Source organism: Dreissena polymorpha, chromosome 7 (assembly GCF_020536995.1).
Source record: "Dreissena polymorpha isolate Duluth1 chromosome 7, UMN_Dpol_1.0, whole genome shotgun sequence".
Lineage (NCBI taxonomy): Eukaryota > Metazoa > Mollusca > Bivalvia > Myida > Dreissenidae > Dreissena > Dreissena polymorpha.
Window position 1 is genome coordinate 27,769,744 of NC_068361.1, and position 27,311 is coordinate 27,797,054.

Below are 27,311 nucleotides of genomic sequence, written 5' to 3' on the forward strand. Positions count from 1 at the left end.
TCTTAATAGGCATATTATTTTTATGCCCCCGGATCGAATGTTCGTGGGCATATTGTTTTTGGCCTGTCCGTCTGCCTGTCATTCTGTCCCAAAACTTTAACCTTGGTTAAAGTTTTGCGATAACTTTGCAATATTGAAGATAGCAACTTGATATTTGGCATGAATGTGTATCTCATGAAGCTGCACATTTTGAGTGGTGAAAGATCAAGGTCAAGGTCATCCTTTAAGGTCAAAAGTAAAAAAATACAATACAAGGGAAGTAATAAGCTTTAAAAGGGAGATAATTTCTAAACCTGTCAAATGATATATTGAAATATTATTTCAAAGCGACGCAATAGGGGGCATTGTGTTTCTGTTAAACACATCTCTTGTTTATCTGACTTTTTACTGACCGCTTACGGTATGTGTTTTTATTTCCCTGTTCACATCCTACGGGTTGGTAATGAGCCATGTTGCAAATTTGTCTTAATAATAACCAGTCTTTTTCCACTATTAGAAAATGCCAACGTAGTTGTATTATATGCATGTATTTATACCCCAGCACAACAAAATTGTTAAGGGGTAATCTGCATAACAGTTGTATCTGGGGCCCTTTCAGAATATTTATACTTAAATTTTGTCTGAAGCATATCTTGAAGACTGTGAGCGGTATCAACTTGTAACTTCATAAAAACCTTTTTACTTTTTCAGAGGCCACATTTATTACTTCATCATGATGAAACTTAATAAGAATGAATATCTTTACAATATATAGCTGCGTTCGAATCTGGGTCACGCATCTCCGTAAACTAGGTCACCAGGTCAAATTTTGTTGTTCCTCTAGAGGCTAAATTTATTGTTAAACTGAAACTTGATAAGAATGTTGATCTTGACAATATAAAGATTGAGTTCAAATCTGGGTGAAAAGCATCCCAAAACAAGGTCACCAGGTTGAACCTCAGAAAAAGCCTTATTACCTTGCATGAGAGTCATAACTTGCTTCCATATTTTGAGAGTTATCATCCTTTGTTAATTTTTGTTACATGTATTCAAACTTCTGTCATAGCACATTTTGAAGTATAAACTTAAAATTGGAATAGGTAAATAGATCTCAATGAGGGTGAGGGAAATGCACAAGAACCAGAAATCTTGGACAGTTAATACCCATATAAATTTTCATGCTGATATTTTGTCAGTAGCATATAGGGACCATGATATGAGGTATCATGATAAAATTTCATGTGTAGGAAGCACTCAACAAAGTGGGATACAAGGGGTATTTCAAGCACAACAGTGAACGTTCTTCATCATGTTTATTTTTGTGATGTAATTTTATTGAATGATTTTGCTCAAGAGATATGATTCTCCAAAGCTACATAACTTATTAAGAACAAGCAAATTTGTTGCATTGATATCCCCCGCCATTATACTTCTGGACACAAGATATGGCTCCGGACACACAAAAAAATCATGTTTTCAAAATACAAAGGGCCATAACTCCGTTAATATTCGATGGTGTACAACGCCATTTGGCGTGCATCATCCTCTTATCCATATATATACTCATACCAAGTTTCAATGAAATCTGCCAAAGCAATTGCAAGATATGGCTCCGAACACAAAAGTGACGGACGGACTGAAGGACGGAAAGACAGAGGGACGGACAACGCCAAAACAATATCTCTCCGCCTATGGTGGGGGATAAAAAATATGTGGTCATCTGTGACCCAGTTTAAAGAATTAAAAACAAAATTGTGTATGGTAAATATGAGCCTTGTTCTGGGAAAACTGGGCTTAATGCTTGTGCATAAAGTGTCGTCCAATGCGATGGGCATAGGCTAATCAGGGATGACACTTTCTGTTGTTTTTTTAAATTTTTGTTTATAGGAAGTCTCTTCTAAACAAAATTCCACTGTAGGTGGAAAGAATTGTCACTGATTAGCCTCTGTGTGGACTGGAGGGGCTATCTTTGGATGACACTTGAAGCATTTGCATGAAGCCCAGTTGTTCAGAAATAGGCTCAAATGACTGCCTATATTGTACTTTCTGTGTTTCAGTGAATGTGAGGGATGATGAAGAGCACACTCCTATCCATTTCTGCTGCAAGTCTGGCCACCTGGTGGTCCTTCACTACCTGCTGGAACAGAATGCCGATCCACATTGTGTCAATATCTATGGCGACACACCACTGCACCTGTGAGTATTACGTTAACGATTCAAAGTGTTTTAAAAAGTAGGTATTATGTGTTGGACCAGTGACAGGTGTTGAATCAATGATGAAGATAGATAACAAAGATAATTGCCCAATTACCTATTTTATTTTGCCAATTTTCTGTGCAATTTGGCTAATGACCTCTATAATTTGGCCAAAAATATGTGTTATTTTTTCACTAACCTCTGTAATTTTGCAGAAATTATCCTATTATCTGTGTTATTTAGTTATGTGACCCCCACTGGCTTATCTACTCTTAGACATAATTTATGGTGATGCAGACTCAGCAGGTTTTTTTATATTAATTTCTTCTTGAGTTTCAAGCTTACATATAAAAAAAACAAGATCCGTCAGAGATGCTTGATGTCTGTTAAATAGCCTATAGGGGCTTTATTATCAAGGAACTAAATTGTCTTACTACAAAGAGACTTTGGAATCATTTGAACATTCAAATCCACTTTGCCGAGTATAATTGTCACTTTTAAGTCTTTTAAAGCTTGCAATATCCTAGGTGAAAGTATTGATACAAGTTTTGTTTTCATTTGGAACTTAGGGCTTGTTACCATGGTAAACTGGAGATTGTGAGACAGCTTATCTCCAGGACAGGGCTGGACAGCGTTGCCAAGGAGAACATCTTTAGTGAGACACCACTGCATAGGTAATCGGCAGCGATTTTTTTCCAAATTGGGAAAAGTACCTGTACCATGCCAATTGGGAAAAGTACCCATACCATGCCAATTGGAAAAGTACCTGTACCATGCCAATTGGGAAAAGTACCCGTACCATGCCAATTGGGAAAAGTACCTGTACCATGCCAATTGGGAAAAGTACCTGTACCATGCCAATTGGGAAATATTAGCTCGAAAACTCCTGAAATAGGAAAAATTGGCTTTGTGAATTCTTTAGATTGGGAATTATGGATATGATCAGTTTCAGTGCTCATTTTAATTGTTCACTTGCACTTTTGAAACAAATTGACCCAAATGAATAGAGCGAAGACAAGACTTTGGAGAGCAACTAGTTAATGTTTAGTTTTTACCTGTATAGAATTTATATAATTTTCACTAAAATGACGCGATAATGTCATATTTTAAATACCTTGCATTGGAACTCTAGATTCTCATTTTTTTTACCAATGAACAAAAACAAAAATATAATTGAATAAGACTTGCTCTGGAAAAACAGGGCTTATATCATGTGCGTAAGTGTCATCCAAGATTAGCCTGTGCAGTGTGCAAGTGTCGTTCCTAATCATGGAGGACACTTTCAGCATAGACACCATTTTTGCTTTGAAGAGACTTCCTTAAAAGGAAAAAATGCCATGAAAGCGGAAAGTGTTGTCCCAGATTAGCCTATGCAGACTGCACAGGCTAATCTGGGATGACACTTTACGCATTTAACCCCATTTTCCCGGAGCACGGCTAATATATGACTGTTATCACAGTGCATGCACAAGTGGGAGGAGTGTGGAGATGATCAAGTTCCTGCTGGACCAGCCTGGAGTGAAGGCAAACTGTCAGGGGAAAGACGGGCATACCGGTAATGGGACCTTTGTTTGAAAGTGAATTGGCTATTAAAAATATTTGATCTTCGCTCTGGAAAAACGTTGCTAAATGCATGTGTGTAAAGTGTCGTACCAAATTTGGTGTGTGCAGTCTGCACAGGGACAACACTTTCGGTCGGATCTGGATTTTCTGGAAATTCTCTCAATTTCTGTAAACAAAATATTCCATGAAAGCTGATAGGGTCGTTCTTGACAGGCTAATCTGGGATGACACTTAAAGCACATGCATTAAAACCTGTTTTCCCAAAACAGAGGCTCATATATATCACAAGCTGTAAGTGAAGATAAGCTTGGTCCCTTGTTTGACCATCACTTTTAAGAGTATTTAGTGTAGTACTTACTATCTTTCCTCTTTAATCTTTTTCTGGCAAATTGATTGATAAAAGTATTGTTACAGTATTATTAAACTTGTTCAATGAGCTGAACCCATGCACTTATGAAAAGGAGAATAGGAAACAGTGCAAGCTGCTAATGTATATGAACAGTGAATTACAACTTCACAAGCTACATACATGTGTATTTCTGTAATCTTCTGCTTTCCGCTAAAGTTCACAAGAGTCACTAGAACATTCTTATATGGACATGATTGAAGGTAAACTGTCAGGGGAAGAGACTGGCATACCGATAATGTGACCATTGTTTGAAGGTGAATTGGCTATTAAAAATATATATAACATAAATAAATATTGCTCTTCAAAATGCATTTTCAACCATTTTCTTCTGCTTTCCCTTCCAATTACGAGTGTTAGGGAGGCATTTGAATGCTAAGAACATAAAAAAACAACCTTACTTAATAAATCTAAAATATTCTGCTTTCCCATCTGCAGCGTTGCACAGTGCCTGTTACCATGGTCACCTGCGTGTGGTTCAGTACCTACTTGAGAAAGGCGCCGACATCAACCTGGTGGCACATGTCAGCGACCAGAACGGGGGCAGCGAAAAACGAGAGGAGCAGACGGCACTCATGTGGGCATATGAACAAGGTGGGATTCATGAAAGGACTTTTTGAATTCTTATGAATTAAGACCCCTCTCGCCCCAAATCAGGTGTTTTTGTCTCCTCTGTACTGGCATGCTGTTGTGGACCTTATAACCTTACCAAAAATTATGGGTGATCAGTTATGGGCATTAATATTTGAACTTACTACGGGTAAACCAGCTAAACCAGGAAAAGATTGCATAGGTTAACTCATGGCCATAATTTGACTGAAATTCTGTTGATGGTTAACAGCAAAACAAACTTAAACTTGCCAGATTGTTTCTTTGGGTCATGATGCCATAGAAATGCTTGTAGATAGTTGCTGCTGGTCATGACGCCATAGTAATTCTTGTAGATTTTTGCTGCAGGTCATGACGCCATAGTAAAGTCATGGTAACGCTGGTTGATTTTTGCTGCAGGTCATGACGCCATAGTAACACCATAGTAACACTGGTTAATTTTTGCTGCAGGTCATGATGCCATTGTAACGCTGGTTAATTTTTACTGCAGGTCATGAAGCCATATTAACGCTGTCTGATTTTCACTGCAGGTCATGACGCCATAGTAACACTGGTTAAGCATCACAAGCGACCCCATGATGAGTCCGCCCATGGAGACTACAGCCAGCCCGGCGGGGAGGGCTCCTATGTGTCCGTACCGTCTCCCATCGGCAAGCTCAAGAGTATGACAAGAGGTACCAAGCCTTAAGAGATCTTTAGCTATATTTGATGTTCTCCAAATCAGTTTTTTAAAAAGGTTGCTGTGACGTTATGGATATGATTTTCGCCTAATGACCGGGATGTCACAGGATCGATCCCCACTGTGGGAATAATCTTTAGATCTCCCCAATAGACACCAAGTACTGGTTATACCCAGGAAACGGACTTTTGGCGCAATCAAGCTAAAATGAATAGGATTATTTTTAATCAGTTTTAAAAAAAGGACAAGAGGAATCAATGTTCATTCTACCCCTACCTCTGAATCAAGTAGGGCAGATGTCAGTTACTGACATAAGTGTGTGCACCTTTTAAACCAGCTAACCCAGGAAAAGTGCAAGTTGTTAAACTGAGCGCCATGATATGACTGAAATAGTGTTGAAAACGTCAAAAACCCCAAATAAACAAAAATAAATTTATGTTTCAGAGAAGATAGAGGTGCTCCAGCTGCGTGCTGACTTGCCCCACCAGTTCCACATCCTGATCTCAGACATTGACTTCCAGGACGTGATTGGCAGTGGGTCCTTTGGCAAGGTCTACAAGGGACGCTGCAGGGGCAAGACAGTCGCAGTCAAGAGGTGGGTACAAGGGACACTGTCAGGGCAAGACGGTCGCAGTCAAGAGTTGAGGCAATTGTGATAACCACAATCATGTGACCTTAGTTAATCAATGCCTAAATGATTGTTTGTAACTATTGGATTGGAATTTTGAACAATCCTTCGAGAGGTTGGACTGTGGCAGTTTCTATGACAATTTATGGGTCGTTAATAATGAATATGCAAATAATTGTGTAGAATAATATTTACCGTCAATCTTGATGAATTGTAGTCGGAATGTTTATCTTAATAGTGAATAGTTGTATTTCAGATACAAGGCGAGCTGTTTTGGCACGAAGTCAGACGTGGACATGTTCTGTCGTGAGGTAGCCATACTTTCCAAGCTGAACAGCCCCTACGTCATACAGTTCATGGGGGCATGCTTGGATGACCCTAGTGTAAGTTGAAGTTTAATACAACTAGACTCTGTCATTTGTAGGTCACTGGGAGCTTACTTATGACCCTGAAATAGCTGTAGTTCAACATGTCTCAATATTTACATTGTAGAAGAGCTATTGATTTTACCAATGATCAAGATTTTAACCCTTTTCCACTTAGATACGTATTTTCATGCATTTGTTTACCTTAGAAAGTTAAATTGAATTTTAGACCTTTCTAACTAGTCTAACTAGATTTAAGCTTTTAAGGCTTAAACTTTAATCCTTAGATACTGATGAGCAGCAAACAGCATAAATCCTCAACAGACTGCGAGTTTTTTGCAGGCTGTTCTGGTTTTATGCTGTTTGCACATAGCCATTTTTACTTTGCATCTAAGTGGGAAAGGGTTAAAGCAGCCTTACAGGTGTGTGCTTTGACGTTTTTCTAGCAAAAATGAAATTTAAGAAATCTCTGGTCCCCATGTCTATGTATTCATTGGACACAACAAGAATTTTACATTTAGAGTCTGCACAGTGCCAGTTATATTGGTTTGGCTTATTGTATTGAACAATAAGTTGTTATGCCCCCGGATCAAAAGATTGGGGGCTTATTGTTTTTGGCCTGACTGTCTGTTTGTCATTGTATGTGTGTGTCCCAAAACTTTAACCAAAACTTTAATCTTTTTAAAGTTTGGTCATAACTTTTTGAATATTGAAGATAGCAACTTGATATCTCATGAAGCTGCACATTTTGAGTGGTGAAAGGTCAAGGTCATCCTTCAAGGTCAAAAGTAAAAAAATGCAATCCAAGGAAAGTAATAAGCTTAAAAAGGGAAATAATTTATAATCCTGTCAAATGATATATTAAAATTTTATTTCAAAGCGGCGCAATATGGGGCATTGTGTTTCTGACAAACACAGCTCTTGTTTATTTATTAAACAACGAGAATAAATAAGTTGTGGTTACCAATACTTTATTTTCAGCAATTTGCCATAGTGACACAGTATTTTGCCATGTGAATAACTCTATTGTTTTTACTTGATTTTCAGCAATTTGCCATAGTGACACAGTATGTTGCAGGCGGGTCTCTGTTCAGCCTTCTTCATGAGCAGAAAAGGTAAAGTGTTGCATTACAAGATGGAAAGTATGAAAAAAACAACACCTTAGTGAAATAAAGATCAAATATTGTGTAGAACTTGTTGTTTGCAATTTGAATAGTTAAAATGAAGAGGACATTAAATAAACCCAAACTCAAAACTGTGAAAGAAAAACATACTTTTGATTTCATAGCTTTATTTTCCAGTAAAAGTAATAATGTTCAATATAATATTTGATGTATTTCTAAAAAAACAGAACTATCACGTTTATTTTGTTCTGTGTAATAATGTAATAAATCATCATTGCATAGTGCCGACAGAAATACTAATGTTCTCCCTCTACAATGATCATATAATGGTGTCATACATGACATTAACATTAAAGCCTGATACCTAATTTCCATGGTAATACACATTTGATACTATGTTTCCATGGTTACTGTAAAGACGATGTAAGTGATAAGACGTTGTGTTCAGGTTCGTTCCTTTAATTCAACTAACAATAACATAATATAACAGGATATGACGTTAAAAACAACGTTACATAAAGTGGAGCGACGTTACGTTAACGCTCCAAAACTGCGACATTCTGGGGGCCTCAAAATGATTAAGGAACATGTATCAATGAGTCTGATCAAAACAAATTATTAGTCAAAATAATTACCTCTGTTACTCTCAAAGTATCAATTAATCACCTAAACCCCCAAATCAATTGCATTGTCTTTAAAAGTTCACTTTTTATCACATATGTATCAATCACATGTTAAGCACATTGTTTATCAACTGTTTATCGCGCTGTTTCTCACATGTTTAATCACAATGTTCATCACTTGATTCTCTCGGTTTCGCTTCCACATAGCACTTCTAACGGAAAGAGTTTCACAATTGATCTGGTTGTGTGTCCGGAAGGAAGGTTGCATTTGTTGGTGACGCAGCTGAACGTGCAGTCAAACTCGACCGTGTAGGCTCTCAGTTGAGAGAACTCCTGACACTTGTCGTTGTCTGACGTGCCCACCTACCAGTCCCGGTAGCACGTGTCAATGTTACAGCACGTTCTGTTCACAGACCGCGTACCACGACCCTGTGTTGATGCAGTAGTTGTGTGGCGAGTGACACAGCACTATGCTAGTCAGCTGCTCACATATTTCATGCGGTCCCATGCACAATGCGCACTTGGTTGCTACTTGAGGCAGTGTGTAGTGTCCCGGGGTGGTTGGTGTCGTGTTCCTCCTTGTCGTGGATGACGACAAAGGCATTACCGTCGTATCAACACCAGGCTGCGTACTTTGAGTTATTGTTGAAATGCCTTGTGTAGATGTGGGATGTGTGTTGAGATGCGTAAGTATGACAATGTGCTTGGTTGGAGGTGTAAGGAGCTCTGTGGTCTGCGTGTTTGGAGTTGAATTGTTTAAAGCTGTATCCAGCGCTGTGGTCTGCGTGTTTGGAGTCGAACTGTTTGACAGTTTACCCATCGTTGTCGTCTGCATCATAGCAGGTGTACCCAGAGTTGTCGTCTGCGTAGTAGCAGGTGTACCCATCGTTGTCGTCTGCATGATAGCAAGTGTACCCATAGTTTTAGTCTGTGTTGTAGCAGATGTACCCGGCGTTGTCGTCTTACACATGACCACCGAGCTGTGAATCTGATCACAGCTGGCCCTGTCATACTCTTCACACTCTGTCAGATGAATGATATCGACTGGATTATGTAACTATTTCCGTTCTTCAGTGTAGGTGGTGTATCGTCGGGATGAAATGTCGTCTGTTGACCTCCTAAACCCGTATCCCCTCGACCTAACTGCGTATCCATGGGATGAAATGTCGGTTGCTGACTCCCTATGCTCGTATCCTGTTGATCACGCTCGGCGATAAGTGTGTCTAATTGCATGCATAAATCCATCATGTAAATTTCTGTTTCCACAATTTCATCTTCGATTCCTTCAGTTTCCATGTTTGATAAGATTTTTTCGTTAAGTGTCTCTAGCATTTCCACTTTTGTCTCCAAATTTTTCAGAACTGAGTTGCTTTTTATAAGCGTTCCATTCTCTTTCTTTTGTTCGATTTTCTCCAGCAAAATAGCGATTATGCGCTTAGTATCTCTTCTATTTGTTCGTTACTTCTGTAAATTCATCGTACTTCTAGTGTAATAGGCACGGCACCAAAATGTAAAGACGATGTAAGTGATAAGACGTTGTGTTCAGGTTTGTTTCTTTAATTCAACTAACAATAACATAATATAACAGGATATGACGTTACGGTAAAAACAACGTTACATAAAGTGGCGCGATGTTACGTCAATGCGCCAAAACTGCGACAGTTACAAACTACTGCAGTCACATGACATAAACAATAAAGTTTGATACTTATTACACCCCCATTACTGGTAATGGGGGCTATATAGGAGTCACTCTGTCTGTCGGTCTGTCTGTCCCGAAAATTTCATCCGATCTTCACCAAACTTGGTCAGAAGTTGTATCTAGATGATGTCAAGGTCAAGTTGAAATATGGGTCATGTCGGGTCAAAAACGAGGTCACAGGGTCACTTAGTGCGCTTTGAACCGAAAGTTTGTCCGGACCATAACTATGTCATTTATCGTTAAATTTTAAAATGACTTGGTACATTTGTTCACCATAATGGGACAGTGTGTCGCGCGAAAGAAGTATGTGAACATCTCAAAGGTCAAGGTCACACTTGGAGTTCAAAGGTCAAATGCATGTCCAGGCCATAACTTTATAATTTATTGTGAGATTTAAAAATCATTTGGCAAATTTGTTCACCATTATTGGACGGTGTGTCGCGTGAAAGAATTTTGTCGATATCTCCAAGGTCAAGGTCACATTTTGAGTTCAAAGAAAGGTCAAATGCATGTCCGGGCCATAACTTTATCATTTATGGTGAGATTTTAAAATCATTTGGAAAATTTGTTCCCCATCATTGGACGGTATGTCAAGCGAAAGAATTACCCCGATATCTCCAAGGTCAAGGTCACACTTTGAGTTCAAAGATCAAAAATTGCCATAAATGAACTTGTCCGGGCATTAACTTTGTCATTCATTGTGAGATTTTTAAATCATTTGGCACATTTGCTCACCATCATTGGACAGTGTGTCGCGCAAAAGAATTACATTGATATCTCCATGGTCAAGGTCACACTTTAAGTTCAAAGGTCAAAAATGGCCATAAATGAGCTTGTCTGGGCCATAACTATGTTGTTCATTGTGAGATTTTAAAATCATTTGGCACATTTGTTCAACATCATTGGCCGGCGTGTTGCGCTAAAGAATAACGTCGATATCTACAAGGTCAAGGTCAAACTTTGAGTTCAAAGGTAAAAAATGGCCATAAATGAGCTTGTCCGGGCCATAACTATGTCGTTCATTGTGAGATTTTAAAATCATATGCCACATTTGTTCACCAATATTGGATGGTGTGTCGCACGAAAGAATTATGACGATATCTCCAAGGTCAAGGTCACACTGTGAGTTCAAAGATCAAAAATTGCCATAAATGATCTTGTCTGGGCCATAACTTTGTCATTCATTGTGAGATTTAAATATTACTTGGTACATTTCTTCACAATCATTGGACAATGTGTCATGTGAAAGAATTACGTCGATATCTTCAAGGTCAAGGTCACACTTGGAGTTCAAAAGTGAAAAATGGCCATAAATGAGCTTGTCCAGGCCATAACTCTGTCATTCATTGTGAGATTTTTAAATGACTCTGTACATTAATTTTGTTCACAGTCATTGGACAGCGTGTCATGAGAAAGAATTCAAGAGTTCAAAGGTCAAAAAGGCCATAAATAATAATGGCATAATAATTCTTAAAAATCACCATTTAGATTCTCTTGTTTTGTGAAGACAGCTTGCAAAATAGTCTGTGTCAATGCGGCATGTGGGGGTATACGTCACATCTGTGACAAAGCTCTAGTTTTCAATGGCTATAGACTGTTGATACTTTTTATGCCCCCGAAGGAGGGCATATAGTGATCGCACTGTCCGTCTTTCTGTCTGTCTGTTCGTCTGTCCATCACACTTTGCGTTTAGGTTTCAAAAAATGCTCATAACTTCTATGTTGCTTCAGATGTAAAATTCATATTTGGTATGCATGTGTATATGGCAATGCCTTTCCATACGCACACAAATTTTGACACTTTTGACCGTGACCTTGAACTTAGTGTCTGCGTTTAGGTTTCGAAAAATGTGTTTAGGTTTCGAAAAATACTCATAACTTCTATCAAAGCGTTTATCGGGGGCATATGTCATCCTATGGAGACAGCTCTTGTTTTCCATGGTAACAGACTACTGGAGTCATATGACATTAATAATAATGCCAGATACTTAATTTCCATGATAATAGACTGTCAATACATTTGTTTTCATGGTAACAGATTGCTGGACATCCACTCAAAGCTGATCATAGCAACAGATGTCGCTAGGGGCATGAAGTACCTTCACACTCTTCCCCAGCCAATCATTCACCGCGACCTCAACAGTCAAAACATACTTCTAGAGGAGAACGGAAGGGCGATTGTGGCTGACTTTGGAGGTAGCAGACTGTACTCACAGATTAGACGAGCAGCGTTCCCGTACATCTGATCTTAATGCTTGTGTTGAGTGTAGTCCCAGATAAGCCTTTGCAGTCTGTGACGACACTTTCCACTGTTATATAGATTTTTGTTGAAAGGAAGTATTCTCTAAACAAAAAATCAGTCTAGGCGGAAAGTGTCCTCACTAATAAGTATGTGCCCTCTGCACGGCTAATCTAGTACGACATTTAACACACAGGCATTAAACCCAGTTGCCTAGAATCAAATTATTAAGTACAGAGGATAGCGTGTTTGGTAAAGTGTATTACTACAGTACCATTGCTGCTAACTTTCGAGGTGTAAGCACTTAATTGCAAAGAGGGTTGGATTGTTTTGTGTGGTTAAGTGAAAAAAGCCTTATTTCTGACTTTGGAGGAATGTTACTGTGAACACTGGGTAAATTATTGAGCCGGTTGGATTAAGTAAGTATTGTAATATTGAGAATAGCCACACTTTTGTCGCAAATTTGCTGGTCAGGCTATCGTAAAATGTGAAAGAGGAGCAATGTGATTGGCATGTTACATTATGGCTGCATCTTTATTGCTGATTTCAAGGTTGCGTCATTTTGCCTACATGGTTAAATTTTGAACTTGTGTGGCTATGTATTTAGTATATTGCAGAAATACTGTACTGTGATGGCTGACTTAACAGTTTGTTGGTTGTGGTAAAATCTGCATCACATAGACAGTCATATCTATGGGGCAGATAACTAACTTTTTATGGTAACTGACCTATCTTGGTTGGCTGATTTGACAAATGAACAGTTGCTCTGGTGATTCCAAATTATTTGACTAAAACAAGTTCAAATTTCAGTTCTAATGCATGTATATTGACCCAATTTTGTTTGATGTCTGAACAATGTTTTATCGTAATACATATATTGCTGTAAAATTGTAATTACAGAGTCCCAGTTCCTGCGGACATTAGAAGACAACATGACCAAGCAGCCCGGGGTAGGTACATACTGCCTAGATCTGGACAGGGGCTGGTTTTCACATAGCATTTATACAGAAAAACACCCAAAACTGGAACTTAATCTTCAAATAATACACATGAAATATATACTGGAAACATGTTTAAAACTGCTTAAAAAATGTAAAAGATTATCTCTCCAAGTGTGTGCTTTCTTTTTCTTTAAGGTAATTTCATCCTTTTGCATTTGAAGATTGCCTCTTCAATGGCCTAAATAGTTCTATTTAATAGCTGTTACTTTTGGCCAACCCAGTAAGGGTGTTGGCGTACTTTCACCATGTCCAATTTTGCCAAAGTAATCCACTGGCTATCCGAACCCTATGAGCCCAGTTCTATGAAAACGTAAATTCCCCACAGGCTATTCATGAACTACACTTTCCACTTTATGGTATTTTTTGTTTAAAGGAAGTCACTTCATATCAAAATCCAGTTTATACAGAAAGTGTCGTCCCAGATAAGCATGTGCAGACTTTTACCTGCTCCTGTTTTGCAGAACCTGCGCTGGATGGCTCCAGAGATCTTCACGCAGTGCACCAAGTACAGTATCAAGGCGGACGTGTTCAGCTTCTCTTTGTGTTTGTGGGAACTGTTGGCTGGGGAGCTACCCTTTGCGCACCTGAAACCAGGTGAGCGGCCCTTTGTGCACCTGTAACCAGGTGAGCTACCTTTTTATGCCCCCGGTAGGGTGGCATATAGCAGTTTAAATGTCTGTCAGTCTTCCGTCCGTATGCCGTCCGCCGGAAACTTTAACATTGGCCATAACTTTTGCAATATTGAAGATAGCAACTTGATATTTGGCATGCATGTGTATCTCATGAAGCTGCACATTTTGAGTAGTGAAAGGCCAAGGTCATCCTTCAAGGTAAAAAGTCAAAAAATACAATCCAAGGGAATTAATAAGCTTTAGAAGGATATAAATTGTAAACCTGCCAAATGAGATATTTAAATTTTATTTCAAAGCAGCGCAATAAGGGGCATTTGTTTCTGACAAATGCATCTCTTGTTCACACCTGAAACCAGCTGAGCGGCCCTTTACACACCTGAAACCATGTGAGCAGTCAGGGAACAAAAGATATAGGGATGTTTGTTGAGCCGACATATGGAAAGCTTGATATATCTGTCACAATGTCAGGTGTATGTGGGTAATTGATTGCATGCGTCCGTCCAAGCTGTTGCAGACTTTTATAATTCATCATTAAATTGTAAAATATTAACACGTATTCACCTTATGGATAAGATATTTATATACGTTATGACCTAAGTTTTAATACTATATTTTATTATTTACTAGTTCGGGGATTCTGTTTTAAGCTAGAATTTGGTGAGCTTACTTCTCTATATCATCAAAGAGTTTAATATACATGTATCATGATATGAAATGAGATCTTTTTTATCCCATGCTTATATATAAGCAAATTAGATTAATTATTATGTAAATATTATGATAAAACCTGTATGTTTTTTCAAGTCCACATGTTCATTATTTCTTTTGCAAAAACTTGATAAAACAGTGGATATTTAAGTACATCTCTGTATGTTTTCAGCTGCTGCTGCAGCCAAGATGAAAGATCTTTTTTATCACATGCTTTTATATAATAAATGGATGTTTAAGTACATCTCCGTAACTATGCTTTCGGCTTGATACAACAGTGGATGTTTAAGTATATCTCCGTATGTTTTCAGCTTGATACAACAGTGGATGTTTAAGTACATCTCCGTATGTTTTCAGCTTGATACAACAGTGGATGTTTAAGTACATCTCCGTATGTTTTCAGCTTGATACAACAGTGGATGTTTAAGTACATCTCCGTATGTTTTCAGCTTGATACAACAGTGGATGTTTAAGTATATCTTCGTATGTTTTCAGCTTGATACAACAGTGGATGTTTAAGTACATCTCCGTATGTTTTCAGCTGCGGCTGCAGCAGAGATGGCCTACCATCAGACCCGCCCACCCATAGCTGTCACATTTCCTAAACCACTCGTGTCCTTGCTTCAGTGTGGATGGAATCCTAACCCAGAGGTATACTGGGTATACGAAAGTGTGAACATCTTTACAAAGTAAAAGGGGGTTAATTGGAATCACCAGGAATTTCTGTCCCTCAGTCCGTGGACACACATTTTTCTGCACAAGTTCTCTTTCAAAGTACAACATTTAAACTTTCTTGGATTGTTCCTTAAAGTATAGAGTGATGCATGTGGAAGTCCTGGCTTAAAAACTGGGAGTAAATTTCTGTCAAATGTCATGCAATGTAAGCTTCGCTATCCAGGTACATTACTTTCGATTATAATATATAACTGACCTTGCTTTTAAATGTCCTTCTATGCCATCCTCTACTGAAGTAAATAACTTTAAAGTGCCCTGTTATTCAAGCACTGCTACATAGGTTAATGACTTACATGTCCCCCAAGCCAATCCCTGCTACCAATGTAAATTACTTTCAAATGTTCCTTAATTCAAAACTTGCTACCCAGGTAAATTACTGTCAAATGTCCCGCCATGCAAGCCTTGCTTCCTGGATAAATAACTTTATAATGTCCCACAATCCATAACTTTCTACCTAGATAAATTACTTACAAATGTTTTGCAATGCAAGCCTTGCTACCCAAGTGAATGACTTTTAAAAGTCCCCCCCCCCCAGAATCCAAGCCTTTTCAATCAGCCAGGTAAAGGATGTAAGACTCTGTAATATATAAATGCCTGCTGTTTTCAATACAAATTATAAAAAATAAATATCTTCAAACTATACCTACCATAAATGCATGCTCTAAACAGTACACATTATATCAGCCTAAAGCATAACTGTTATCTATCAGGAAAGACCAGATTTTGCAGAGATTCTGCCCATACTTGAGGAATGTAAACAGTCCGGCACAGTGATGTTGCTTAGCAACCCCTCTGGGTACCAGTCTCTGTCCGCCAGTCTCCCAGCAGTGATCCGGGACCACGATGGTATCCTTGACGATGGCAGGTCCACTCCGCCCTTGGCGGGAAATGTCAGTGCTTTGAAGAGCCGCTGGGAACAAACTGTCCAGCAGCATAGGTGAGTTGGTTTTCACTCATTGGGTCTGACATGGGTGAGTTTGTTATCCATTCAACTAGGTGAGTTTTGTTGACCACTCAATAAGTCTAGTGACCACCCAATATAGATGAGTTTGTCGTCCACTCAATACGGGTGAGTTTTGTTGTCCACTCAATTAAGGTGAGTCTAGTGTAATATATGTAATATATAATTGAGTTTGTTGTCCACTCAACATTGGTGAGTTTGGTGTCCACTCAATATAATTGAGTTTGTTGTCCACTCAACATAGATGAGTTTGTTGTACACTCAACATAGGCGAGTTTGTTGACCACTCAACATTAGGTGAGTTTGTTGTCCACTCAACATAGTTGAGTTTGTTGTACACTCAACATAGTTGAGTTTGTTGTGCACTCAACATTAGGTGAGTTTGTTGTCCACTCAACATAGTCGAGTTTGTTGTCCACTCAACATAATTGAGTTTGTTTTCCATTCAGCATAGGTAGGTGTGTTGTCCACACAAAAGTCAGTCTAGCTTCCACTCAGGGGGTCAGAAATGGGTCAGTCATTCAGCATCCAGACATAGAGAAGTTTTGTGTCCCCTCAAAATTAGTGAGTTTGAAGTCTACTTAACATAGATGAGTTTGTTGTCCACTCAACACATGTGAGTTTGAGGTCATCAAACATAGGTGAGTGTGTTGTCCACAAAACATAGGTGAGTGTTTTGTCCACAAAACATAGGTGAGTGTGTTGTCCACAAAACATAGGTGAGTTTGTTGTCCACTTAACATAGGTGAGTTTGTTATCCACTTAACATAGGTGAGTTTGTTGTCCACTTAACATAGGTGAGTTTGTTGTCCTCTCATCAAAGGTGAGTTTGTTGTCCACTCAACATAGGTGAGTTTGTTGACCACTCAACATAGGTGAGTTTGTTGTCCACTCAACATAGGTGAGTTTGTTGTCCACTCAACATAGGTGAGTTTGTTGTCCACTTAACATAGGTTAGTTTGTTGTCGACTCATCAAAGGTGCGTTTGTTGTCCACTCAACATAGGTGAGTTTGTTGTCCACTCAACATAGGTGAGTTTGTTGTCCACTCAACATAGGTGAGTTTGTTGTCTACACAACATAGATGAGTTTGTTGTCCTCTTATCAAAGGTGAGTTTGTTGTCCACTCAACATAGGTGAGTTGGTTGTCCACTTAACATAGGTGAGTGTGTTGTCCACAAATCATAGATGAGTGTGTTGTCCACTCAACATAGGTGAGTTTGTTGTCCACTTAAAAAAGGTGAGTTTGTTGTCAACTTATCAAAGGTGAGTTTGTTGTCCACTCAACATAGGTGAGTTTGTTGTCCACTCAACATAGTTGAGTTTGTGGTTCACTCAACATAGTTGAGTTTGTTGTACACTCAACATAGTCGAGTACACTCAACATAGTTGAGTTTGTTTTCCATTCAGCATAGGTGAGTGTGTTGTCCACACAAAAGTCAGTCTAGCGTCCACTCAGGGGGTCAGAAATGGGTCAGTCATCTAGCATCCAGACATAGAGGAGTTTTGTGTCCCTTCAAAATAAGTGAGTTTGAAGTCAACTCACTATAGATGAGTTTGTTGTCCACTCAACACATGTGAGTTTGAGGTCACCCAACATAAGTGAATGTGTTGTCCACAAAACATAGGTGAGTGTATTGTCCACAAAACATAGGTGAGTGTGTTGTCCACAAAACATAGGTGAGTTTGTTGTCCACTTAACATAGGTGAGTTTGTTGTCCACTTAACATAGGTGAGTTTGTTGTCCACTCATCAAAGGTGAGTTTGTTGTCCACTCAACATAGGTGAGTTTGTTGTCCACTCAACAAAGGTGAGTTTGTTGACCACTCAACAAAGGTGAGTTTGTTGTCCACTCAACATAGGTGAGTTTGTTGTCCACTCAACAAAGGTGAGTTTGTTGTCCACTTAACATAGTTGAGTTTGTTGTCCACTCATCAAAGGTGCGTTTGTTGTTCACTCAACATAGGTGAGTGCGTTGTCCACTCAACATAAGTGAGTTTGTTGTCCACTCAACATAGGTGAGTTTGTTGTCTACACAACATAGATGAGTTTGTTGTCCACTCAACATAGGTGAGTTTGTTGTCCACTTAACATAGGTGAGTGTGTTGTCCACAAAACATAGATGAGTGTGTTGTCCACTCAACATAGGTGAGTTTGTTGTCGACTTAACATAGGTGAGTTTGTAGTCCACACAACATATGTTAGATTGTTGACCACTCAACATAGGTGAGTTTGTTGTCCACTCAACCTAGGTGAGTTTGTTGTACACTCAACATAGTTGAATTTGTTGTACACTCAACATAGGTGAGTGTGTTGTATATTCAGGAGGTCAAGCGCAGGTCAGTCATCAAGCATCCAGACATGGGTATGTTTATTGTCCACTCAGGGATCTAATATATATCAGTCTTTTATCCATGTAAAGGAGTTTATGGACTCAATATGATGCCTCAGGAGTTTGTCAATGCATGAACATTTTGTTAACCTTTATTTTGCTTTAAAGATGTTATGCCCTAGGAATGACAAGTTTTGATCTCAGACAAGTTTCCTAGAATCATATTTTGATAATATTTTCTATAGACCTACCGGTAATTCTATAATCAATAACATTTTTTGTTGTGCTTTTTCAGTGTGGATGACTTAAGAACAAGGCTACCATTCCCACAGTTAGACAAATATGGTAGGTGTTAAGTGCTTTATCAAATAGAACTAATTATTTAATGCTTTATTGGACGAATTAATGGAGAAAACCGGCAAATGACAAGTCAACTGATTGACTCAATTGTTTTACTGAAGCTCAAAGGAAATTATCAATTTGAATAACAAGTTTGTTTGGGACTGTCCGAGTTTTTTTTAAAGGAAGGTGATTAATATCAAAAGGATTGAATATCTATTATTAACATATAGAAAATAAATGAAAATTTGAATAAAATAATATTGACAACATACTATATAATATATATCATTAATTGATTATTATTTTTACTTATTTAATAAGTGAATTGTTACTGCTATAAGGTCTCTTTAGCTTTTAAATAGAATGAGCCCATAGGGTAAATAACAAGTCATGTGTGACAATGTGATATCACTTCATTGACGTCATTATATTGCAGGTTATGTGTGCGACCCCCTGAGTACCCTTAGAATCTCCATCCCTCTGGAGCAGAGAAGAGAGGCCTCAAAGTCCAGCCCTAATTCACAGGCCCAATGATCCGATAATGTTTTAAGATCCATCTTGATGTTTATCACAAATACTCAGTCAATAGCAATAGCATTCATTATTATGTAATAAGTTTTCCGATTGGTCAATATTTGAAGTTGAGATATAAAACAAGTCTGCCATTGGTCAATTTATAAAGTTTGGCTATGGAACAAACTTTGCCATATCTGAATTGTGTAGGCCTAGTTATGTTACAAACTTGTGTTGTGGTTCATAAATTGAAATATGTTACACTCTTTGCCATTGTTCAATATTGTAAATTCGAATTCTGTTTGATATATACACTGTTCAAAGTCTTTTGTGCCAGATACCAAACCAAGGAGCTTGTGCTCCTTATACTCTTTGTAAAAGAAATATGTGAGCCCTGCATTTAACAAGCCATGGTACATTGAAACCTACAAGTTGATATCCTACTTTGTAACATAAGTATATTCTGATATGACATTTTGATATCGGTCTTTGCACACGCATGTCCTCTAGGTTTCTTAATGGTTGGTATATCTCAACAACATTTACCTTGCACTGGTTATCTCCCATTGGCATAATTATACGCTTGATTTGTTTTGCTATATTTGTAATCTTATTTGTTAGTGAACGTTTTGCATGAGTTTAATCTGAGCCTAACAGTACAGTTAGTGAGGAAAACTTCAATTGATTTCAGTCGCTTCATATATTCGCTGTTATGGTATTAAAATATATTCATACATAAAGGTTAGTGCCAGGTTATTGTTGGTGCTCTATATATTGAACACTATAAAGCTGTTACACAGAGAAGGTGGTATCTTTGAAGAGCTATTTAAAGGCAAGATGTTGGTTATTTTATTATATTTTAAGAACCTTTTTACGAGAAGTTTTAGTGAATCACCAGTCTTTCATGCATTTCAAAAATCATGTTCATTAGATTTTTTTCTCATGTCATCTCAATATTGGTGCTTTAGTAAATAAATGTATGACATGCATCTATGTTAAATTACAACTTTATATGGTTGTATTTACATTTGTTTTCTTTTTCAGTTGTTGGATTCTTTAGTTGTTTTGAATATTAATGCTGTATGTTTTGAATATTAATGCTGTATGCTGATTTTTTAACCAGGTTTTCCGAAGGAAAAAACTGGTTATTAGATTGGCGAATGCGGGCGGGCTGGCTGGCTGGCTGGCTGGCGGGCTGGCTGGCTGGCGGGCTGGCGGAATAAGCTTGTCGGGGCCATAACTATGTCGTTCATTGTCAGATTTTAAAATCATTTGGCACATTTGTTCACCATCATTGGACGGTGTGTCGCGCGAAATAATTACGTCGATATCTCCAAGGTCAAGGTCACACTTTGAGTTCAAAGGTCAAAAATGGCCATAAATGAGCTTGTCCAAGCCATAACTATGTCGTTCATCGTCAGATTTTAAAATCATTTGGCACATTTGTTCACCATCATTGGACGGTGTGTCGCGCGAAATAATTACGTCGATATCTCCAAGGTCAAGGTCACACTTTGAGTTCAAAGGTCAAAAATGGCCATAAATGAGCTTGTCCTGGCCATAACTATGTCATTCATTGTGAGATTTTAAAATCATTTGGCACATTTGTTCACCATCATGGGACGGTGTGTCCCACGAAAGAATCACGTCAATATCTCCAATGTCAAGGTCGCCACGACTAAAAATAGATTTAAAAAAAAAAAAAAACTTACAAAGGGGGTTAATTTTTTTTGGTCATTTCAAAAGTTCAGTTTGAGTTTTCTCCCTATATCAGATTTTTTTTCGCAATGAAAACCTGGTTTTGTGACAATTTTGTCCCTTGTTTAACGTATATACTTACATACTTATTAGATATGTAATACACATTCTTTATTCATATTAGATATAAATTGAACAGATATTTATATTATTAGTTTTTAGGAGGTTTACAATAAGGGAATTAATGATGTACCAAAGATAACTCGATTTTTTGTGTTAAGAAATGCTGCATTAGTCTGTATTTACCTGCGTTTATAGTCTGATTTATCTATATAATTTTCAATGCATATTACAGCACACATTCATTTTTACCATGTGTATGGTTGAGCAATACCCATGATGTGCTAACCGGTATAGTTTGAAAGTCAACAATATTGAAAGAGTTTGTATGCTTTTGAATGATTTAGTCATTTAACAAATATTTTTAATTAAATTGATGATAATGGTGTTCAATATTTTTTACACCTGTGCAATAACTTGTAAATTGTGTTCATGTTTTTCTTGAGCCTTTGAAATGTTTTCGATATATTTGCCTAATGAAACCCGTGCCAAATTATGAAGTAAAGCATTGTTAGAACTGCACCAGTTCTGAACAGTTTTAGTGTTTTACGTGTGTGTTTTTATATAGAAGTTGTGTAATTTTCACACAAAACAACTTTAAGATTCAACATATCTTTAAATATGTGCATTTTTATATGTATGTTTTTTATATAGAAGTTGTGTAATTTTCACACAAAACAACTTTAAGATTCAACATATCTTTAAATATGTGCATTTTTATGCTTCCCATATATATATATATGGGGAGCATATAGTTGCCAGTTTGGGGTTTCTTACTTACTGCCGTATCTTTTTTGTTACCGTTTCTTATAGGGCCTTCAATATTTTACCGATCTCTGACATATTTGGCATGTACGTACCTTGCATGGACCTCTACCTTTTGATGATGTTTGAGGTCACTGTGGTCAAGGTCAAGGTCACTGAGGCTTATAATAGATTTTCCGTCACAATTTTGTTAGTTTCTCATAGCACCTTACATATTTTCCCGATCTCTTACATATTTGGCATGTAGGTACCTTTCATGGACCTCTACCTTTTGATGAGGTTTAAGTTATTGGGGTCAAGGTCAAGGTCACCAAGGCGAATAATAGATTTTCTGTTACAGTTTTGTTACAGTTTCTCATAGCACCTTCAATATTTAACAGATCTCTTACATATTTGGCATGTAGGTGCTTTGCATGGACCTCTACCTTTTGATGAGGTTTGAGGTCACTGGAGTCAAGGTCACTGAGGTTAATAATAGATTTTCTCAAGGTCACACTTTTTTCCACACAAACCATATATTGACCAAGCATCAATGGGGAGCATCCATCAGTTTTACTGATATCCTTGTTTTTATTAGTCATGTGTTCTTTTATTTGTATGCAAACCTTAATAATTATGGTATACAGTCCTTAAATGTGGATCTAAAAACATATTTCCCCCAAAATATAGCAATATATAAAAACCTATGCATATTCACTCTTTTAAAGAATATATTTATCAAGTACTTGAAATGCATGGATACAAACTTTGAGAAAAGCATATTTTATGCCTTTTTTTCCACACATGCCTTTTGAGGTATTAGAATTGATACCTACAATATTCATATAATGTTCTGAAAATGTTATGCCACTGTAAAATAGTTACATGTAGTGTGCATGCGGATAAATGTACTGTAAGTATAATAATTGTATAATAATTTTGCCACTACTACATATTTTTTGTGTTTCTGTGCGTTTGCAAGAACAGGAAATTTCCTTTGGAAACAATTTTATTCATACTTATTTAAAGATAAGTGTGTCTTTGAAACTATTATACTGTATTAGCGCTTAATAAGCCCCTTAAATCAAGCTCATATTTTGTTTTGTCCAATTTGAAATTTGGAATAGTTATCACTTGCAAAAATATTTACTGATATGTTATCTCTGTTTTATTTTGGATGAATCTCATAATCTCATACTCAGGACCAGAATTCCGTTCTAGCCTGGTTTTAATTTAAGCCATTAACTATGAAATTGTGTTTTGGTTTTCTTCTTTGTGCAATATTCATTTTAGTCAATGAAATATTTTTTTGGAATGTTACTAGTTTTGTGTCTTTTGCTGTCTTCCTTGATAGTTTACATGCAGTTTTACATGTTTATAGCTCTTATGTGACTATTGAAATCCACAAATCTAGTCAGTTTTCTTATACATAGTTTTATATAAAAATTCGGTGATGTATCATTATCATTATATTTGCGACTGTGTTGTGATGACTGGTGTTATGTACCGGTAAACTTCGTTATCCTGTTTTATTTGTTTTTGATTTTGAATCTTTTCTAGTCATTTGTTCTGATCCTCTGATAACTTGTTAAACCACGAAAATGTTTGCATAAATCCTTGTATGATCATGTAAAATTCGACTTAAAGATTTGGCATTATTGTGGTATATTTGCCAATAAGCAAATTTCTATTGTTATGTTACCTGTTGTGTCTTGTATTGAGTCTTGTAATCTTTAAGTCAGAACTGTCTGAGTTTTGGATGTTTGAATCTGAACTTGAAATAAATCTCTCCATATATATTGAGTGTCTTTATGGTCAGTAAATTATCATGACTTATAAATATGACCAACTTTTTTGTAGGATGATGCCCGCTTTGGTATTTATACAATGAGGTTAAAGTTAATGTGCATGACTAAATTCCGGATACGGTTTGGTTGCAACAGGTACATGCGTCTGTAACTTCTACAGATATTGAAATGAAACTTTATACACGTTTTCTGGATAATCATGAGGAAACTGATCAAGGCTTATAACATGTAATTTATAATTATTCCCTCATTTGTTCTTAGAACGGTGTAGTTTAAAGCTATTTATTTTAGCTTGATTGCATTTAAAGTACTCCTTATCTGAAAGCTTTCGAGTCCATTTCCTGGGCCTAAAACCAGTTCTTGGTGTGTTTTGGGAAGATCTAAAGAATGATCCCACAGTGGGGATCGAACCGTGATCACCTGGTCTATTACACCACGGCGTATCATCAAAAGTATGGTTTAAGGTTGCACGCAACAAGTCTTTATTTTCATTATTACTAGAGATTTTCAATAAATTATCAATATATATTATGTGGTAATTATAGATGACTGAAAAAGGGCAACAACTCTGAGATGCAATTTAGCAGCGTAATGCCCCTTTTGTACTTGTGAAATTAAAGCAAAGGTTTGTATTTTCATTATATCACTGGGGGCAAAGCGTAGTCCGTTTCTCTACGACGTCGGGTATAGGTTTTACTATGAAACATTGAATCAATCGAAGTACAGATTGGTGGAAATATTGGGTTTTAAATAGGTAAGATTATGTTTTTCTAATAAGAAAACTCTGTATTTAAGCACAATGACATTTCATAGGTCTGTTACTTCAAATTATGTTCCAACATGTGTCTAGCTTATGCGGTTAAACATGACATATACCGCTGATTTATCAAACCGAAGTAAATTTCAATTTAACAAATGCAATTAAGGTTTACAACTGTGTTTCAATGACACAATTTTACAATTTAAAATTGATATTGATATTGATCTATGTATCGTTAAGCCACTGGTGTGTTTAGAAATGTGTAGGGTGACCCAGTTATCAAAAATAAAGACTGAATAGTATTATTACGCATGATCATGTGTCTGACAGTATGCGTATCGTATATGCCTCGCTACGACAACGCTTTAGCGTGTATGCGTTTCTCCCAAAAGGCGTATTGGTTATCTCTCAAAGACGAAAGTCACAAGGTTGTGTTGGGATTAATACGTTCGTGTCAGAATAAAAAGTCGCAAATTGAATACTTGGTTGGGGGATATTGCTGGAACGACGTTATTATGCACCATCTTCTACTTGATCTGTATGTTCTTTACTTTGCAGTGTATGTTGTGATTTCCATAATTGCGTGAAGGGGGCGGAACTATAAATATTATCATGGTATTTTACTCTTATTACCCTGCAGACGTATCTTTTGCGTCTTGTAGCAGACTAACTTTGAAAAACTTTAGACAAACGTAGACATTCGTCGTCATTAGCTATTGTCTATTTATCACACTATTAAAAAAAAAACATATCCGTATTTCAAGCTGCAATTTGATAAAACTGTTACTCGAGTAAATCTGCTAAAGATAAATATTCTTGACATACTATGTTTTTTTTTAATACAGAGTCATGGAGTGGCTGCATGTTTCATTTGAGGAGGAGGTATTAACAACGGCACAACATGATACGAACAGCACAGTCGACATAGAAATGCACATTATTATTATATAATAAAATTCACGACTAGGCCAAAGCAAACGAGCGAAATTGAATTCCATCTATAAGACGACATTTGAAATTGGCAGACGTTGTGAAATGTCTAAGTATAACCCTTTAAAAACATTTTCAATAAGTAAACATATTCACCTTTTTGAAATACTAATAACAATTCTGTCACCAACCCACACATATGCTATCATTGATTGTTGATCTTACATCTGTAATGAATATGTGAATTTTAAGTAGAATATAAGTTTTTATAGAGATAAAGAAGTAAAACGAAAACATTATGGTACAAATGGCCTTCCGTAGATAACTTTTTTTTTAATCTCAAACTTTACTTCTCTCTTATTTTTCATAGTTATGTGTGTGTTTCAAGCATTTCTTAGATGTCTACCGATGTATATTTGTGTAAATGGTGTTTGCTGCTGACTTTATTGCATATTTAAAAAAAAATTGCTGCATCATCCACGAAAACTCAATACAAAGTGGTACGTAGGCAACCTTTTATGACTGACGCATTTGTTACGACAAAGACATTAATTTCGATGATGAAAAGAATAATATTTAACAAAGACATCTTAACTTACATAAAAAATTACTTAAATCTAGCATCTTCCATCAGTAGCAGACGATCAAATCATGTCGCTTGTATACAGTGCGTCTGAGCATTTAATCTTCTACGGTGGTTATTTAGTGCCATAGAATATTTGTCATATTAAAGGGGCCTTTTCACAGATTTTGGCATGTTTTGAAGTTTGTCATTAAATGCATTATATTGATAAATGTAAACATTGGATCTAAAAAGCTCCAGTAAAACATCAAGTATAAAATTAAAAAAAGGAGAAAAAAAGTAGCCCGCAGCAGGGCTCGAACCAATGACCCCTGGAGTCCTGAAGTAAAATTATTCAATCGTTTCCTTTTAAAGTAAAACTTAATTAAAGGGATCTTTTCACGTTTTGGTTAATTGACAAAATTGAAAAAAGTTGTTTTAGATTCGCAAGTTTTCGTTTTAGTTATGATATTTCTGAGGAAACAGTAATACTGAACATTTACCATGATCTAATATAGCCATTACATGCATCTTTTGACGATTTAAAAACCTGAAAATTATAAAGCGTTGCAACGCGAAACGATTGGAAAATTTAGAGAGTTCTGTTGTCGTTTTATTTTGTGAAACTACAAAGATTGCTTATAAAAACTATAAAAATACGTCTCACCAACATACTTGGCAGGATGGCCGAACGGTCTAATTGGTTTTTACTTCAGGACTCAAGGGGTCACTGGTTCGAACCCTGCCAAAATCTGTGAAAAGGCCCCTTTAAGAGTATTTTTTCGGTAGTTTGCCCTAGCTAGACTTTCCTAGACTTTTGATATGTTGAAGAGGTGGTATTTATCTAAAATATTACCGGAAAATCATTTCTGTTGCAATTAGTTGTGTGTATACTTACAGATTGACTGGACCTTCAAAGTACGCTTGAGAGCCTAAGGTCGTCGGTCTCAATAAAAATGCCGTTTCTTCAGCTTGTGACAATCCCTTATACTTTCTTTTGGATATAGACCGACGATAGGTTTTTATCATACGGTACTCTTTATCAAATAACAGTCGATTCTTGTAATCTCCCACTCGCTTATCTCGAAACTCTGGTATGTCAAAGAAAATCCCATGTCCCAACTTTGATCCTTCTTTATCTTATACAGATATTGATCTTTACATTGTATATATCAAAGCGATTTTCTTGAAATCGGTTATCGCCGACTAATTTTGAGATGAATTTCATTTTCGTATACATGATTTTTCCTGTAACGGCCGTTTGGTGTGAATATTAGGACCCTAATGACACAAATCCGCAACAACCTAATCAATGTATTGTTGTAAAGGTGTGGCAGTGGGTATCTGTCACAGG

At 37.1% G+C, this 27,311-nt stretch overlaps 1 protein-coding gene across 5 annotated transcripts in view; it reads left to right on the forward strand.

Moving 5' to 3' along the window:
* The window catches only part of LOC127838842 (serine/threonine-protein kinase TNNI3K-like), a 128,611-nt gene that overhangs the window by 21,891 nt on the left and 79,409 nt on the right, over nucleotides 1–27,311 (forward strand). The window contains exons 8-22 of one of the 5 annotated variants that reach the window (XR_008029989.1): nucleotides 2,037–2,175; nucleotides 2,745–2,849; nucleotides 3,636–3,730; nucleotides 4,583–4,738; nucleotides 5,284–5,427; nucleotides 5,877–6,027; nucleotides 6,317–6,443; nucleotides 7,473–7,540; nucleotides 11,912–12,069; nucleotides 13,013–13,062; nucleotides 13,575–13,707; nucleotides 14,995–15,104; nucleotides 15,899–16,125; nucleotides 18,776–18,825; nucleotides 19,259–22,322. Coding sequence is in view for 3 of the 5 variants with exons in the window: in XM_052366845.1 (XP_052222805.1) it covers nucleotides 2,037–2,175; nucleotides 2,745–2,849; nucleotides 3,636–3,730; nucleotides 4,583–4,738; nucleotides 5,284–5,427; nucleotides 5,877–6,027; nucleotides 6,317–6,443; nucleotides 7,473–7,540; nucleotides 11,912–12,069; nucleotides 13,013–13,062; nucleotides 13,575–13,707; nucleotides 14,995–15,104; nucleotides 15,899–16,125; nucleotides 18,776–18,825; nucleotides 19,259–19,356 (1,811 nt within the window). In the remaining 2 variants the exon portion in view is untranslated. Of the gene's footprint in view, nucleotides 1–2,036; nucleotides 2,176–2,744; nucleotides 2,850–3,635; nucleotides 3,731–4,582; nucleotides 4,739–5,283; nucleotides 5,428–5,876; nucleotides 6,028–6,316; nucleotides 6,444–7,472; nucleotides 7,541–11,911; nucleotides 12,070–13,012; nucleotides 13,063–13,574; nucleotides 13,708–14,994; nucleotides 15,105–15,898; nucleotides 16,126–18,775; nucleotides 18,826–19,258; nucleotides 23,697–27,311 lie in introns of those variants that run through there. The other 4 variants (XR_008029990.1, XM_052366845.1, XM_052366843.1 and 1 more) reach the window with 4 other exon arrangements.